The following is an 18,454-nucleotide window of genomic DNA, read 5'->3' as shown; positions in this document are numbered from 1 at the left end:
TCCTTGTCATCTTCAATCAACCCCTCTTTTCTGCAAGACTTAGCCTTTTTTTCCTCCCATCCCCAACTGTCTCTAACATACACTGTGTATTCATGTCATTCAGTATGACTCAAGCTCTATGAATCTTTGATGACGTATTTGTTAAAGCTGTGAAGTTACTCGACCTCTCCTGCCGTTATTGAAAAGCACTGTGCTGCTGTGTTCTGCTGGAAGCTACAGTCACTTAAAAATAACTTATGAAGGTTAGGAACTGCAACAGAAAGAGGCATGCAACCAATGACTGTTTCCATTTTTGGATTATACTTAACCAATCATTAAAAAAAATCTTTTTTATTGGATTATCTTATTTTATATAACAGAAATGTTTTCTTCTTTCATGTATCTGGTGTTTAACATGTGAAGAGCCTCCTATCTTGTGTTTAAACAAACAATTGGAACATGATTGACCCACAAGTCCAAGGTGACATGTAGTAAATGTCTGTCTTTAGAATCATAGGGGTTGATCTATCCTATGTGGGCGTTCTGCTGGAGTGTTTGTTCAGGCCCTTTAATGTGTAAGCAATGAACAATTGAGCCTAATTATGTGCAGCAATTCATTGAAACCTGGTGCCAGAGGCTGATTTGTTTTTTAATTTAGAAAATGAAATACAAATGCAAACACAAACGCACACCCACGCACACAGACACACACACATGTGTACACTGCCTGCTGGGACTTATGTATTACTCCATCTCCAACCAGTCTAAACACAGGTCAGTAGGTCAGTGATTTCTCTCCATCAGAGACCTCCTCATCACAATAAGCCCAGTCTTAACTCCCCCATAGCTTCTGCTTCACACAAAGCTATTTCCATGTGGAAGTTACAATAGAGCATCAAAGCTTATTGTACCTGGTTATCCAGGTGGTTTTGTGGTCATATTAACCTTCCATCAGTGTTATAGAAATGACTTTGTCTTTTTATTTCTCAGCTGTGGAGTAGATTGTTGTTAGGAAGTGCTGTGGTTGTCAACATCTGATTAAGAGAAGCTTCTATTTGACAGTGAGACAAAGTTTGCATTATCCGGTAACTTGACCTGCATAAACATGTTGTAACAGGCTAGTCTTTTCCATAGTTCTTGTACAGTGTGTGTGCATGTGTGTGAGATTGGTATGTAGGAAGGGTGGGGGGCAGGGGTCTGCTTTGACACCCTGATCCTGCAGCCTACAGCTCGGCTTTGTGCAGAGACCTCAGCAGAGAGGAAGGGAGGGATTGAAAGAGAGGGAACGAATGGGGGAAGGAGGGGGGGCGTCGGGGGCAGTCGACTGAAGGGGGGGGTGAGCCAGGAGTGCAGGATGTTAGTGAGGGTAGGAGGGAGGGGGAGTGATGGGAAGGCAGTATGAGGGGAGAGATGGTTTGTACGTTTTATTCTCTCACTTTGGAAGGAAACAAAGGATGCTGAAGAGACTGACTGGTGACAGCAGGACTGATTATATAGACTTTGCCTGTTAGCCTGTTAGCCTGTTAGCTGGTGTTAGCCTCCGCTGACCCGGCTGCCTGTATCTTGCCGCTGGCCTCCGCTTCCCTCCCTCCATCTGTCAGTGCAGAGCATCTCTCACTCTGCGCTGAAGTCGTTTCATCACCGCCGCGCTCACTCCTCCAGCTTCTGCATGTGAGTGATTCTGCCTCCGTCTCTGTGTAGGTAAAACATTTTAACAGGAGTCAGCTGTGGTAATTGCAAATTGTAATTTTACTACAATGATTTCTACAGCTTGGTGTTTTATTTGTCATATACACAGACTAATAAGCTAGACTTGTGGTTCAGTTTGTGGTGTGGATCTGCTCTTTCTCCATCTAGCCCTCTCTTTGCCCCTTATTCATATCTCTTTCTTTTTCTTTGCATCTGTCTGACACAAGTAAGGGAAAGCTGCAAGAAGCACGTTTATAGACTCTGAGAACAAGAGGGGTAGAGCTCAGAGCCTGCTGTGCACACCTGGAATAATTCACTTCAGCTCCTCGAATAAACCATCCACTGCAAATATGCACTGGAAAAAAGTCAAGATTTTTTTTAACGCCTGTCTGGTGTAAAGTTTAATCCAGATGTGTAAAACCAACGTTTGGAGAGCTGATGCTAGATGACACCTGGCCATATCCTTTTGTTGGAATAAATATACAAGCCCAGAGGGCAAGGGCTGCTCAGCCTAAATATTTAACTGTGGCGTTCTGCAGCTGAAGAGCAGGCGGCTTGGTCGCTGGTTTGGCAGAAGTGTTGGCACGTTGTGGGTCAACCTGGCACAGGAACTGACATGAAGAGAGGATGGGGCCACCTGTCCATCTGTCAATAAGGAGAGGGTGGCAGGGTGGCACGTTGTATTTCAGGACATGGAGGAAATTTAGACTATATGAATGAGTGTTGGACTATATGGACAAAATTTCTGATTACAATTTGAGATATATATATATTAATATAATTAATATAATATAAATTAATATATATACATATATATATATTAATTTTACTTGTCACATAATCTGTCGTCACTGTGTTGGTGGAGCCTTGTAGAGGAATGTGCTGTGTCTAAGTTTTTCCCTCCTCCCTGTAGAGCTCCGTCCAGGCAGATGCAAGGTAATTCTCTAATGGGGCCTCATTTGAGGAGCAGCCCCAGTCAATAGCCATCAGTCAATTACAGTCAATAAGACAAAGCAGAGGAGAGCGGGCTCTCTAGCTGTCACAGTTCAGGGTGTTACAAGATGGACCGTCTCTTTTTCGACAATTGGATTCAGGACCCTGTGAGAAGGGTTTTTATGGTAACAACATTGTGTGATGTTCCACGACAATAATATGCCCACGCTCCGTTGTAAATAAGCTTTTTATCAATTCAGACTGATAAGGAGTTTGACAAGACGACAATATATACCCCACAAAAATATGGACACTCTCAGCTGGAACTCCGGCAGGTAATTAAAAAGCGACAGTGTTTGGAGGTCAAGGGATGACAGGAATGCGCAGTGTGGAGAGGTCAGAGTAGTGGGATGGTGGGAACAAAGAAGCTGGGTTTTGATAAAGGTGGATACCGGCTGAGGAAGCTTAAAAAAACACATCTTTCAGCTGAGCCCCTGGTTGTCTAACCAGCATGACATGAGAAATGCATCCTCTCTCTCTATCCCACCACTAGTCTCTCCCTCTTGTTTAGAGATGCAGCCTTTTCTTTACAGCTCAATTACATGGCAAAGGCTTTAGTCAGCGTGCAGGGGTTAAATGAAGTGTTTCCCATTCCGCCGCGAATATACTCTAAGCTACATTCATCCCTCTGTCTCTCTGCATCCCACCACCCTCTGTTTATTCCCCATGTGACAGGTCACATATTGACCTTTGAATCCTCACATTTTTCTTTTTATGAGGTGTTCAAAGCTCAAGCGCAGAGGGACATGGAGTGTTTGTTCAGGAATACATTAAAATAGTCGCACACACCCACCCACACGCATGCTTTTGTTAGTTATTTAGATGCTTGTGAGGACATTTACTGACACACTTTTTGGCCCATTATTCTAACCTTATTGACATACTGTAATATGTACTAACAAAATTCGAACCCAGACAAATCCCATAGTGTATTCAAGTTTCACGTTTCATTTTTGTCGCCTTTTCACTGCATCACATTTACTTTAAGTCCATGACTCCAGGTGACATCACATTGACTTTTTTTGATTTCATGGATTCTTACTCTAACCTTAACCATAGTTATTACTTGCCTAACCTAAACCCAACCTTAACACATGTCCTCACCTTAGAACTTATTGATTTATATAATGGGACTCGATTTTTGCTCCCATAGGTCAACAATTCCCCATAATGTGATTGTCTACTGATTTACACACACACACACACAAACATATGTGCAAGCATATGAAAACACGCATGTGAATTTCATTCTTTTGCCTAAGACCTTTTTTGTTTGGCTTTTTAAGATTCGTTATAAGGGCCATAAGTAACCATTGAATGCTTGAGTCCATTCCTCCGTATTTAATAACCAAGCTGTTAGTTGTCAGATCAAAAGACCGCAGCTTCACAGAGACATTACTTGGTGTGTGTGTGTGTGTGTGTGTGTGTGTGTGTGTGTGTGTGTGTGTGTGTGTGTGTGTGTGTGTGTGTGTGTGTGTGTGTGTGTGTGTGTGTGTGTGTGTGTGTGTGTGTGTGTGTGTGTGTGTGTGTGTGTGTGTGTGTGTGTGTGTGTGTGTGTGTGTCTCTCTCTCTCTCTACGGGCCACTTGGCCATCAAGGCTGCTGGTCAGTATTTGCAGCAACCACAGAGAATAGCCCTCTATTGTGTTCTTGTCAGCCTGATTGGCTGCTGCAGTGCTCACACTCAGACACGCTGGCATGTACGCACACACACACACACACTTATCACCAGAAAGAGTCAGTGTCAGGTCAGCCGGTCTGTGGACAGCGCTGTATTGTTGCTGGCCTCCTGCTCTCCTGGACATTTAACAGTGCAGTCATTCAGCTGTTACTGGTGACTCGGGACCAGTAGGCAGTGACCACCAACACCTGCCTTCACACCAACATGCTATTGTGACAAGTATTGTGTTTTTTATACCTTAATACATTTATAGACGTTTAACACTTCATGTACATTAATAAGGAAAATGTAAAAATTAAGAATTCCCCAAGGTAGGATGAAGAGATGTGAACAGGTTTTCTGTCCAGATAGCCCAGTTGACCCCTTTTTACTTGACCTCCACCCAAATGACCCCCACTGAAAGCCTGTATAGATTATTAAAATGGTCACAGTGTGATTTCCATTCATGGAACTCTCATTGACAAATCACATCCAGTGGAAAACCTGACCACTCAGAAGTTGTGTTGAATTATGTGAATGGTTTGACTGGCATTTTCCATAACTGCCATATTTCCAATAATTTTGTTGTTGCTGCCACAAAAATGGGATGCTAGAGGAGGATATACTGTTGTGTGTTTGTGTATCAGAGGTACTGTGTGTGAATCTATAAAATGTATGTGAAAACAAAGTGAGCATCCACTGAGAAACGGTGACATCTTACAAACCCCACATCATCCACGAGCAGCCAAAACACTCCAAACTTACAGACCTCAATCTCTGTCTTCTGAGCTGGTCTCATGTGGACATGGATGCGTTTCAGTGTTACGGTGACAGTTTTATTTCGTGAAGACCATTTTCATTAGTTACGGTTTCTTTCTTCTAGGACTAAATGCTGTTAGTGAAGCATTTCACACTGTGACAGCTGATAATAAAGTGTAACACAATGTATTGTCGGATTCTTCAAAATGTTATACTGCTGCCAGATGAACACAAAAATGTTTCACCTCAGGCCACTAACAGCAGCTCCTACAGAAGCAGTGCTGGGGTTAATTTAGTTTAGCAAACTTGTTTTAATCGCCATTTTAACTAAGTCTATTCTTCACCCCGCCAAGTGTATTGATAATTAGCTGAGTTAATCCATTGCTGAATCTACAACGTCTTCACATTACTAAGCCTTATTACCTTCAAGGCAAGGAAAGGCTATTTAATTTAAAAAGCACCTTTCATAGCGGTAGATTCGAGGTGCAGCCTCTCTCTGTCCATTTGTCTGCATCCATATCTCTCCATCTCCCTCTGCCTTCATTTTCCTCTTCCTTCCATTATTCTGGTTAAATTCCAGGCTTGGAAACGCTTGGACATTGATATTCCTTTCAGGGCTTTTGAAATAACCTGTAGCCAGAGCCTATTTAACATACTGCCTTTTAATTATGTGTGTGTGCGGATTCACTTCATGCCGATGCTGACATCAGCAGTATTTTTACTTCTGGTAAAAAACCCAGAGAGGGAAACATGTTCCAGGCGCACCAGACAAACGATCTTTTAAATGCCCGCTGCCGAGCTGATGTTATCACTCAAGAATTCAGTGGAAACTCTCCACAATATCATATCTGTCAAGTGTGATTTTAGTTTTGTGTGGTTGTGTGGAGCAACAATTGCATTCACACTTCCTGTTTGTCTTTTTTAAGAGAGACATCGAGTTGGTCATCTACTGTGCTGGTCATCTGCTGCCACAGCCCTCCTCTGGTGCCCTATGGTGCCAGTGTAACCAGGCTGCCAGCACCCATACACACACACACACACACACACACACACACACACACACACACACTCACACACCCCGCCAGGACACAGCTGAGCTAATGACTCATCTCTCTCTGTTCCCCCCCTCTCTTCGCTCTCTCTCTCTCTCTCTGTCTGTTCCTCTGTACCTCTCTGTCTCTGTCTGTTCAGGGGACATCACTCAGAAGGGCTATGAGAAGAAAAGAGGCAAGCTGTTGGCACCGTACATCCCACAGATACAAGGTAAGGCACACAGGCCTGCAAGAGATTTACTCCCCAGAACCAGGCTTTACTGCATCTTTGCGTCGACCGCCTCTGTCGGTGTCGCATTGACAGAATTGTCCTTGCAAGAGAAAAGAGAACAAGATGATGAATCTGATCATGTTGGTAATGATAATTATTGTAACATCTTTCTTTGCTTCGAGCACATTCAGGTTATCTATTGAAGGGAGCCTTAATGCAGTTTGCAGATAAAAGTTATAAAAAAATGTTTATGCAAAATCAACATTAGAATTGTTAAGCAAAATAGAAAACCAAATTTAGAAGTTAAAAAAGGAGTTATTTTAAACCTGTATAAATTAACTTCCACATGAAGGTTTTGGTATTTTGTATACTATCCTGGTTAATGGTGATCTTCCTGGTGTGACCTTGGTTCTTCGGGTCAGGGTGGTTGCCCTGTCAACTTTGGATCTGTAATCAATGCCTTTGTTTTGCATCAGCCATTTATCACACTGTATGTAATAGAAATGAAAGTTATAAGTGTTTGAGAAGACAAGTATTAGCATTGAAGAACAGGAGGTTGTGATATTTCCCATCTGTTTGTTACTTATGTCTATGGCCATTGATTGAGTATATCAATTCATTGTATTTTTAGTCCCAGTCATGCAGTCAGTCATTCCTAGCCGCCATGAGCAGACTGTAAGGACGAGGTGGTTTGTGGTGAATCCCAGAGAGGAATTGCTGTCTGTATGCTTCATGCTTCTCGGTCCTTTATCCGGGGTCCATGTCGGCCTTTGGTTTGGCCTGCTCTCAGAACATCAAGCCTCAGTGGAAACCAGAGTCTGGTGTGGGCCGCTCGCTCAAGGATTTCCACTGGAGTTAGCATGCCTGTTATTTAGCTTGGGCGGACCAGCATCTCCATCTTCTATCTTTATCTTGCGCCCTCATTCATTGTTCGATTCCACACAGTCCGATAAAGCAGGGAAGTGACTGGTTTAGAGCAGAGATGGACACACTTTGGTTCATGTACAACACATACTTCTCTCAGGGTGAATGAATGTGTTGGTCTTTAATGACAAATCCATCCAGCACGACGAGACAGTGGGTTCGAGTTTAACTGCTGAATGGTTGAAATAGGAGTCCAATAGACGGTCGGCTTCTAGCTCCATACAAAATATCACTAGCTGTTTTACGGTCTTATATTTCACTGTTGTCATAGGACTGAACATGTGCCAACTGCAATAAAGTTGGTGTACAAAGCAAGATCTGTGAGAGCAGAATAATTTCCCTTGTTTACACTTATGGTTTTTTTGGTGCCACTGAAACAATAGATAATTGCATGAGGTGTTGACCATCTGGGAAGTTAAATATTAAGGTGAATGTATGTTTATCAGCATTAAATTCAGCTTTTCAGAGGAATGTATATAACGCCACGATGAAAATCATAAACTGTATATAAAGATGGAGAATGAGTCTCCACTTCCTCCCACTATCAGAAATGAGGCTAAAATACCCCGGATATGAGCGCTGCCATCTTGATTCAGGGTCTGTGCATTAGCGATCACGGGATGGAGCCGTTGTAGCTAGGTCCCATCGATACGTGTGCTCGAGCAGGAGTCAATCCTAACGTTTAACCCTGTTCATATAGCATCAAATAACTAATTAAAACCAAGGTAATGTAATCTTTGACTTATTAGTTTGGTCCATTTCTCATTGATTAACATGGAGGGGGCCTGCAATGACTTATAATGCAGCCAGCCACCTGGTGGCGTTCAAATTCTCTGGATTCACTTTTGGGGAACAGTCATGGTGACCGTCTTTATATACAGTCTATGGTAAAAATACAGTAATAGTATGGTTGTTTTTCTTGTTTCTGATAAGGAATGTATTTCCATCTCTTTCTGATTTAATTCCCCTTTATTAAGATACTATACACATATATAGTTTATATTAAGGAAGATAATTCATGTGTGATTCTTATATTCATCTGCGAACTTGATGCACGTTAATAGCCACGTGTTTCTCTACACGCGAGACACGGCACGTCTTGTCAGCCACCACACCGATAAGGGTTGGCATCAGGCAGGTGCTAAACATTCATCAGGGTTTCGCTGTGAACCAATAACAACATCTGCTGTGACGGGCATGCCCCTGATTGGCTCAGTGTGGTGTGTCTCCTAGGTGTGCTCTGCCCAGCAACCGGGTCTGGTGTCCTGTCTGGCTTGTTTTATAGGTCTGTTTCCTGTGGGCGCTGGGAAAAGGCCATTGTGTGACTGTGCTGTCAGAGCAATATAAGGCACCAGCATATATTGATCTCTATCTAAGCTCAAGGGATGGTGTGTGTGTGTGTCTGTACGGCGTGTGTGCACCTGTGCATGTGTGAGGCTCTATGCATTGTGTGTCCTTAAATGTCCTCAGGCCGTATTGGCTGTGTTGTGTAATATTTAAACTCATGTTATTAAATAGGATAAAGTTTAAGTGTGTGTGTGTATGATGCTCCGTATTGCAGTGTGTTTTGTGCTGCTGCTGTCTGAGAGTTGCTGACATCGTGGAGCTCGCTGATCCCCTGTAAGCTGCCGCTGAAAAGCCGGGTGGGCCGATGGCCGGCTGGCTGGCTGGCTGGCTGGCCCGGGTGTCTGATCAGCCATCCAGCGAAGTGTTGGATCTAACCGGCTGAATGTGCCCTTGGTGGAACTCTGTAGTCATTCTGTGTGTGTCGCTTGATAACAGGTCAATACCCAGTTAAACCTCATAACTCTCTACAGTCCGGTCAATTTGATCTGCCTGTATTTTGTGGACATTTAGACTTTCTCTCTATCCACACTGTGACTATTAGGCCATGTTCCGACCTGGAATTAACATCCGTCCTGACAAATCCGATCACAAGTGGTCATCGTTGGGTTCATCTGTTTACTCTGGCATTAAAGTGAGTCCTGAATGTGTCCTCTGTGGCCACTTGTGATCGGCTCTCAATTCCATGGTCGACTTGCTAATAATCCCAACTGTTAATAACGACCAAATGGTGTTGTTTTTATCCAGTCTTTATAATTGTGTCCGAAGTTACTGTACATGTGTGTGTTTGTTGGCAAGAGGAGTCAGGAGTTGAATGAATCTTGTGCAGCAAGGTATCAATCATTATGTTTGATTTCACAGGAAATTATTCACTGGAATCATGCATCACTTTCATTTCCCCAAAAAGTTTTGGGGAAAACCAACAGCAGGCAGTTAAAAAACACATTCATATTTATTAAGACACAGCTAAAGAACTACAGAAACATCCTTTTTAACGGGAGTGTTTTCTTTGTCCCGCTTCCAGGAAAGTGCCCTGTGTAAAACTGTCAGACATATTGCTAAGTTATAGTACAGCCTCCTGTTCCATTGTGTCTAATGTTGTCCAAGGTCCAAGGATGCCTAAAATAACCGCTAGGGCCTTTCATTGCCCAACAGAGAACTGTAGGCAGAGACATTTATTCATCTGAATTGTTCATGTTACATAATTTCTGTGTACATTCAGATCTTTAATGATGAACACCCCAGTCAGATTAATATGATCACGTTCTTTTTGTTTCATGGGAATCTTTCCTCCTCAGAATACATTTTTGAGTTTATCCTATGCATTTAACCTTCCCACCTAAATACATCCTCTCAAAAACAGGCATTACTCTCAGGTTCCTTCACTGATACTAACCATTAGTTCTTTAATAAAGCTCAAGTGAGAATTGCAGTAGCAAAAGGATGAATCACTGTCTGAGGTTGACGAGTCTGAGCGTTTGATAATTTTTAGAACGCTCCACTCAGAAGATGTTGTCTTTTTAACATTTATGGTGCTTAATCACCTTCTTTCTGTTATGTCGGACTGTAAAATTTGCATTTGCATCCCTTATTAGAAAGCTTGAAGGCAGCTGGAGAGCGGCTAGACAGGCTGGATTAATCATAGCGAACACTTTCTCAACTCCAAGCTACTGTATTAGAAGACTGGAGCCTAAGTAGGGATTACCTTTTAAGCTGGTGGATACTTGATCTGGTCAAAGAATATTCAGCAGCGTTGCTCTTTGTTCATAACACATTCTGCAAAGATGGTATGTTCTCCTATTTCCGATATTAATATTTCAGCTTGTGGACAGTAGGGGAAGATAAAAGTTTTGTTTCTTTCCTGGTATAAATTTTCCGTGGTATAAATGGTCTTTTTTTCTCTGCAGGTGTAGATCCATCTCTGCAAATTGACAACAGAATCCAGACCTCATCCCAAGCAGTTCTTCCAGGTTCCAAACACAACAAGTCCCGGGCTGCCAACACCCGGGATGAACGCTTCAGATCTGGTAACGATTTGTCCATAGAGTATTTTTAAATACCTGGTGCTCCTCTTATATGCTGTAGCTAAAACGTGTTTGTCTGTTCTGGTAGATTTGCACACAGAAGCCGTCCAAGCAGCTTTGGCGAAGTACAAAGAGAGGAAGATGCCCATGCCCTCTAAGAGACGATCTGTGCTAGTTCAGTCATCTGTGGAGGCATGCACCCCACCAGGTGAGACTTTTATTCCTGAAGTCCCACTGCCAAACCAGGGCAGAGAGTGTCCTAGCCGAGGTTTACGATCACTCATGATTGTTTACATGTGTATCAGAGTGCAGGATGCTGATTCCCTGTTGCCAAGCTTTTGCCACTGGAAAGAAATGTGCAGTCTTATGAATGTGTCCATTCTCTAGGACTATAAAGGGCTCAGTTTTCACTATCATGTTCCCAGGCAGACCTTCCCACATGAGTTGCATAATCAGATTTTTAACATAGTCTCAAAATGTCGACCTTTCGCCTGCTTTTATAACGGTTTGTATTGTGTGGGACAGATCACTTGAATTTTTGTCGTTTTGCTGTGTTTTTTGGCTTCTGTTTGCAAGATGTCCAAGGCCAAAAAAAGATATGTATGTTTTCTCAAATTCCTCAATCGTTGCTTGATCAATGAGTAAGATATCTGTGTGACATATTTTACAGTCGAAAACTTTCCAGTGTCTCAAACTCTGTGGTGGTTTTATTGTTGGTGTATAAGAGTTAATTGGTAGGAGTCCTCAGAGCCTCATGTCGTGGGTAAAGAGAGGACACAGGAGCAGTTAACCGGATTAAGAGCTCAGACACTTGGGTTTGAGCAGGAGGAGGGGCACTTTCACGGTTGTTTTGAGTCACACAGAGTTGATCTACTGTAATATATTGGGGTAATGTTCACAGGATTGGCTCCACAGACCCACAAAATTCGTTACTGTACACATAAGATGGTCTGGGATCTACTACTCTTTGGGGCTAATGGCAGCTACAGGCATTGCCCATAGTGATGATGGTTATGTTCATTACTTCAAAATAAGGTCTGATATTTGGCAGAATAACCTTAAAGTTGGTCTGAAGAGTTTTATTAACTACTGGTGCTGTGGTGTAATATTTTGTTGAGCAGGTCCCAGTGCTGGGGTTATCTGTATCTAACACATGCATCGCTCAATTTTTCTCTTTCTCTTTTTGCATCTCTCATATTCAGTCAAACTGTGTCTTATCACCCAACATCTAACAGGGAAGAATAAGTAGTAATACGAGCAAAAGTAGTTATATACAGTAGTAATAATAATAGTAATAAATGATTGTAACGAATCATATTTTTTATCATGCTAACAGCATAGCTCTAGGGATGGCAATTTTGTTCTGTCAGGGAGTTTGTCTGTTTGTCTGCCCATCAATTCACTCCAGACGGAAATATCTCAATAAGAATTGGATTCATATCCTTCAAATCCAGAACACATTCATTTCCCCCTTGAGAGGAACTGTAATAACTCCTGAATTTCCCTCTAGTGCCACAATTTCCCTCTAGTTTCCGAAAGAATATCTGCAGAACGAAAGCTGCCACAGCTATACATTGTTTTCCATGCCAATTAGCTATCAGTCTTAACTAAGATGATGGAAATGATAAATATAGCAGCCAGACAGGACTTTATATAAGGATGGATGATACGACAGCTCCCCAATAATGAAGCTAAATTATCTTGGTGATCCGGTGGCTGGCTGCAGTATAGATCATAAACTCACCTCCTCCATATCAGTGGATAGGACATGGACCAACCAAAAAAAGGCAAAGTACATGTTAAATCAATTTTTCTCAAAGACGGTTTCTGTCATTTTGGGCAGTTCTTATCCTACTGAGAAACGTTTGATGATTGATGATGAATGACAGCGGAGATTTACTTGCGATTAGTCGAGCATGTGTATCAATACCCAGTTCCACCCCAGGATCTCTACTGTATAGACTCTGGCTCCAAATTACATTAAAAGCACAAGATGGCGGCACCCATATCCGGTATATGGTAGCTTCATCTCTGCAAAACTAGAGGAAGTGGAGACACAAAGTTGTAATAAATTAGTTATTGCAAGTTGTTTACCATTTTAGTACACATAAAGAAAGATAGATTGCTCATGGATGCTCCAATACATAGGATGTCATTTGTATAGCAAACTTGTAACATTCAGGAACCAACTGTTATGATGTTATTTCACTTAAATGGATTCCAGTTAATGTTAGCCTGCTGGACTGTTGCTCTATATATACTCTTCTCTGCTTCGACTTAATATTTAATTGATGCAAAAAAATTATAGAAATCTCAGCTTATCTGCCTCTTTCTATTTGTTCTTTTATAACCCTCTCTCCCGACGAATCCTCCAGCACTTTCTCTGACTCACTCTTTACTTTCTATTCTTGGTCCTCTCTGTGACTAATAACCTCTTTCTTTCTTTCTCTCATAGTTTCTTTCTCCATTCTTTTCGCCTGTCTATTTCTACTTTGCAATTATTCTCGGACCCTCTCTTTCCCCTTGCCTCTGTGTAACTGTGTCGAGGTTACTGCGAGAGATTGTAAGGAGGCAGAGGAATAACAAACAGAATCATGAATACGTGATAACGCCCTTAAGTCCACTGGTTGTAGAGATATAACATTTTAGCTTGTTATAATCAAACCTCCTCAAGCCTCCCTCTGACAGCCCCTGCAAGGCCACGAGGAAACTGGAGGAGTCTGCAGATCCCTATTGGTGGACTTCACTTGTAATACATACTGTGAGTGATTAGTAGGCAGATTAATCAAAGAGAAGGCTTATTAGTTTAGAACATTCGTCAGGCATGTGCTGATCACACACAGGATTAATCTCTGTTTTCTAAACGTCTTTCTCTCATCCCCTCAGTGGACTGGGGATAGATTTCCCACATTACTAAAGCTTTGTTTTGGAAAACATGCTCAGAGACTTTGAGTGTTCACTTGTGAATGAGTTTGATATATTTCTCAGGTGCTGCAGAACAGCCCCCCTTTTTTACTTGGTAAATGATGGTTCATAGGGAATGTGATCTTTTTTGTTGAATTTGAAAAAAGTTTCATAAATTAAGTATTTCATTTTTTCTATGCTGTTTTAGCCCTTTCATCCCGTTCTCTGCAGAATGCAAATCTCAGACTGGCCTGATGTTGTTCAACTACAGTGATCTGTTTAAAAGAGCTGACATTTCTGTGAGCTGGGCAGATGCAGTGGAATGTGATAATTTTTAAAGATCCTTACCTTACTTTGAAGCTGTTCTCGTTTGGGCTACTTTTGCTGAGACCAACTGCTCCCAGTTCACACAGCGAAGTCATCAATACCTGGGGCTCTGACCAAGTCATAATAACTGAAGCAGAAAATCTCTACTTTACCAGATTATTATACAACAACAACTTTTCTTTTTGTATTCTATGTATTCTGTATGTATCAATTTTCTATTTTTAGAAGCAACATTCTCATACCAGCATCAGTGAGGTTAAATGCAAATCCACTGACACGTCTTTCTTGTCTAGAAAACTCAATTCTTGAGAGTATTCAAAATACCCAAGATTTAAAAAAATGTATACCTGCGTCCCTGTAGTTTTTTAGCAGAATTTTTTTTTTAAATCATGCTAAAGCTTTCTAGTTGTATTCAACACATTAAAATATGTCCATGTTGAGTGTATTAACCAAATTAGTTCTCACCCCTCCACCCCACCCCTGTTCTGTCTGTTGTAGAAATCTATTGCACTTTGTCATTTACGTGTTGTGAAAGTATAGTTGCAGTGCAACTGTGTGTTAGTGTGGCAGTTTTACATAAAGTCAAATATCAAAGACATGCGCTGCAAGACATTAAAAAACAAGCATCGCTCAGCCTTCAACTTGCATCTCTTTCCAAATCATCAGGCCATCTCACTTGCTTCTTCCTGTTTGCATAAATAGAATAGTGTATCATCAGCATATCATCTAAATCCTGCTGAAGAGTTCCATTGCCATGTTTCGCCATATTCTTGTTGTGACGCTGCCCTGTCTTGACCTGTCAAACACAGACACCTCCTCAGCGTCGGAAGATGAGGGTTCGCTGCGCCGGCAGGGACGTCTGGCCACTTCCACGCCCTACCAGGGCCACGGCCACCCAGCCGTTGAGCACTGGTTTAACCGTGTCATCCAGGGCTCGTCCACCTCATCCTCCGCATCATCCACCTCATCCCACCCGGGAGGGAGATCCGTCACCACCACCAACACCACTGCCCACGCAGCCCTCAACGCCAACGCCGCAGCTACCGCACTGGCCGACCTCATGGCACACACCCAGCTAGGTCAGTGACACACGCAGTCTCGCACTCCATCACATATCAGCCTGTCCATCTGTATGTTTCTTTACCCTTTACATTAATACAGCGCTCTCATTCAGTTAGCAGAGGTTAAAAAGTTGAACACAATGTTAATCTAACTCATCTCTACCACTCATGCTGTTTGGAAAAATGTGAAAATGTGTCTAGCGGGGTTTTGAGCTGAAGTAAGAAGGCAAACTCAAACTAGAATGAGACGATGTGAGCAAAAAAAAACTTGACTGTTCAAATTTATTTAGTGCATAACAAGTGTTCAAGATGCTTTCAGTGTCATTGGGTTCACCTTCACAGTAAAATAACATTCTTATACAATCATTAAGCAAGACTGCAGACTTCTGCATGCAGACAGGTTTTTATATATTGTCTCACATTTGCTGATTCCAGCACAAGAACCTGAACTATGTCGCTCAGGCTGTTTTTGTGTAACTGCAGCTTAATCACAGACAGACAGTGTCGTCCTACACATCTGGTACATCTGAGGTCTTATCTCCCTCCAGGCTAACAAAAGCACTTGATGAGACAAGACGAAGGGAACAAGAAACATAGTTTTTATTCACGTTTATCAAATTAGTCGTCTCCGTCTGCCATCTCACTGTCATTCAGTCATGTCAAAGGGTTCATAGCCAATTCCCTTTTGAAGCTACTCATACCACGTTGCGATGCAAGTGTCATAAGCTTGTAAATGAGATTCAGTATCTGTATCAATCTGTCTCACAGCAGCAGCAAGGTGAGACTGTGTAATGCTCGGGTATGTGTGTGTTCATGTGCGTCAGTATGTGTGGCTGGCATGAGTGTTCTTTTAGGGTATAAATAAATAAATAAATAAATATTAGAAATATTTAATTGTTGTCCAGCTAATAAGTTGATTGAGACAGTCGAGCTGTAAATAAATCTCACTTTTATCCTCGGTCCGTCAAACTCTTGATTCGCGTCAGCAACAGACAATGACTTGTAGTCCATCAAGCATGGGAAATATTGAAGGGTGATCTTGATGGTGTTGACCAATTATTGGTGGTATTGAGGTGGAAATTTGACTATATGTTCATTACTGAGTTGTCAGATGACATAATTCAAAAGTCCAGTACTACACCAACACTAACTTCAACTTCAATACCAGACATAACATTGAATTGAAATCACCTTTCAGTGCTCTGTAACAAAAACCGAACATTGGAATCTTTGTAAATGGAGAGTTTGTGGCTGATGTCTTACTGAGTGGCTTTCAGTTTTACCAGCACATGGATTAAGTCGCTAGGTAGTGTAGGCTGCACTAACACACTTGTGTTATAAAAATGTGTTTAATATAATAAACTTAGTTCTATCACCTCAAAATATATTTATTTGCCTCAGAAGCATTTCCAGGTGTTTTGCTGTCTCGCCCTGGGTTTATTAATCTGCATTACAGAAATCACTCTGCGCCATGTTATTAATTTAACTGTTTAAATTTAACAAAGGGAGAACAAATGGAAGCCATCACGATGTCCTCAGACTTGTCTGTTAATCATACTGCGCTGTCCTCTTACTCTTTGTGAATACTGTCCCCATTGACAGGGAACGTGTCTGCTGAATAGAAACATCCATTCTTTATTCTGGCAGGTAGTTAAAATGCAGGCAGAATTTTACCCTTTTAAAATACATTCTTCTGCAGTGAGAGAATTTTCACTTCCTGATGATAAAAGGTTTCTTGCCTCTTAATCAAATCCTCAGCTGTCAGATCATTTAATGTATAAAGTACATACTCGTATAGTTGCAACAGCCCATGCTCGACCTGGCGTTTGACCTTTTAACCCCCGACACCCCACTCATCACAGATAACCACTCAGCACCCCCCGACGTGACAGGGCTGTCGGAGCGTTCCTCACTTCATGCGGAGCGGCCCCAAGTGGCCTCTGTACGAGGCATTACCCGCAGCTACAACCATCAAACCAGCGTCATGGAGACTGCAGATGGTGAGTTTCCTACAGACGTGCACACTCAGAAACACAGTCACCTCCCTTTTCCCCTTTCTCCCCTGCCGTCTGTCCCTCTGTCGGACTCAGACTGGCGCAAGCTGCTGACTGACCCTCTTGTGTTGCCATGGTAACGTTGCAACCTTTCCTCAACCACCCCTGAAAAACTCACCATGTTCTCTACCCTAATCTTCTTTCTCCTTAACTAATACAAACAAATGGATAATAACAATTTAGACGAGAGCATTTTCTGTCAGAATTTCTTTGAGTAATGAACCTAGATATCGGAGCTGAATCTTGTGTTGAAAACAATATTTTGTCTCGTATCCACTCGTTCTTGTTCATTCCCTTGTAATGTAGAGATCAGTGACAAGTGAAAACAGACCAAGCGGAACAAGTCAATGCATACAATATCAATTTAGCAGCTTATATTGGGCGTATATTTCCATATATTGGGTCGATTAGTTGTTTTTACATGAAGGGTTGCTAAGTTATTCCTGAAACTTTTTTTTCATCGTTGATATTCTCTTCACATCCTGATAGCCATTAATAAAGTTGCCAAAAAAATTAATAAACACGACCAATAATTTCATTCGGACCAAATTAAATTATTCGCTGTAGTACCTGTATGTCACTAACTGTACACCGCTTACTGTGCATGACCGGAGTCTTCAGCCGGGAGACATACTCCAATGAAGCAGAGAAGATAGTCAGAAATTAGCAAGCGTGTCAATGAAAAGTTAATTTCTAGCAGTTATCAGGCTTTGGAGGTTCATGTGTTTTGGGGTTGTAGATTGGACGAGAGGGTTGATGGGACAGGATGGGACGTATCTGTTGGATTTTGCTAGTTTACAGAGAGTTGCCATAAATGACCATCAGGTCAACCAATCCATAGAAAAGCAGCAGCATTGTATTTGTCACTTGTCCAACTTGATTAATTCCAAATCAGAGCTGAAAGTCTCATTTCAGTTAATGTACATTGCTACAGTTATTATCTTCCTGCTATCCATCCTTGGTCATTAAGAATATGTGTGTGCATAGTCTGTCGTCTGGTTGACAAGCAAATGGACAGTTGTTAAAACTATTGATTTTCTTCCCCTAATTTTTCTGCGTGATGTTCAAATGTTTTCAAAGCCACACATCTAATTAAGACCTTAATAAAATTGTCCTTATGTGGTACAACAACAACCACAACAACAGTCTGAGCTCGTTATAAGACCACTCTACGTCTGGTTGCTGGTACAATTATCACATGTTTACACATGCACGTACACACACACGCACACGCACAAGCACACGAACACCAATTTCATAGTACTGTTTCGTTGACATCCTGATATGTCTCTCCTCCAGGCTGTGAGTGGGGAGGTGAAGGATCCCTCAGTTTAACGGATGGTATTTATAACTGTTCCTCCAACTTTATGGCAGTCTTCTATATGTGCTCTGCTGTGTGCGAGTGTTTGCATTTGTGTGTGTTTGTGCCTGTTTCCACCCTCGCCCGTACTGTCAGATGTAGTACTTGCCCAAA

General features: G+C 41.9%; 1 protein-coding gene across 5 annotated transcripts in view; it reads left to right on the top strand.

Moving 5' to 3' along the window:
• The window catches only part of dip2a (disco-interacting protein 2 homolog A), a 77,217-nt gene that overhangs the window by 36,275 nt on the left and 22,488 nt on the right, over positions 1-18,454 (top strand). For 3 of the 5 annotated variants that reach the window (XM_053439671.1, XM_053439672.1, XM_053439670.1), the window contains exons 2-7: positions 6,271-6,342; positions 10,518-10,637; positions 10,723-10,842; positions 14,675-14,944; positions 16,789-16,926; positions 18,280-18,321. In XM_053439671.1, coding sequence (XP_053295646.1) covers positions 6,271-6,342; positions 10,518-10,637; positions 10,723-10,842; positions 14,675-14,944; positions 16,789-16,926; positions 18,280-18,321 — 762 coding nt within the window. The remainder of the gene's footprint in view (positions 1-6,270; positions 6,343-10,517; positions 10,638-10,722; positions 10,843-14,674; positions 14,945-16,788; positions 16,927-18,279; positions 18,322-18,454) is intronic. The other 2 variants (XM_053439674.1, XM_053439673.1) reach the window with 1 other exon arrangement.

The sequence above is a fragment of the Pleuronectes platessa genome, chromosome 14 (genome assembly GCF_947347685.1).
Source record: "Pleuronectes platessa chromosome 14, fPlePla1.1, whole genome shotgun sequence".
In the NCBI taxonomy this organism is placed as follows: domain Eukaryota; kingdom Metazoa; phylum Chordata; class Actinopteri; order Pleuronectiformes; family Pleuronectidae; genus Pleuronectes; species Pleuronectes platessa.
The sequence above is the reverse complement of the archived record's forward strand: the minus strand, read 5'-3'. Positions and strand labels throughout refer to the sequence as shown.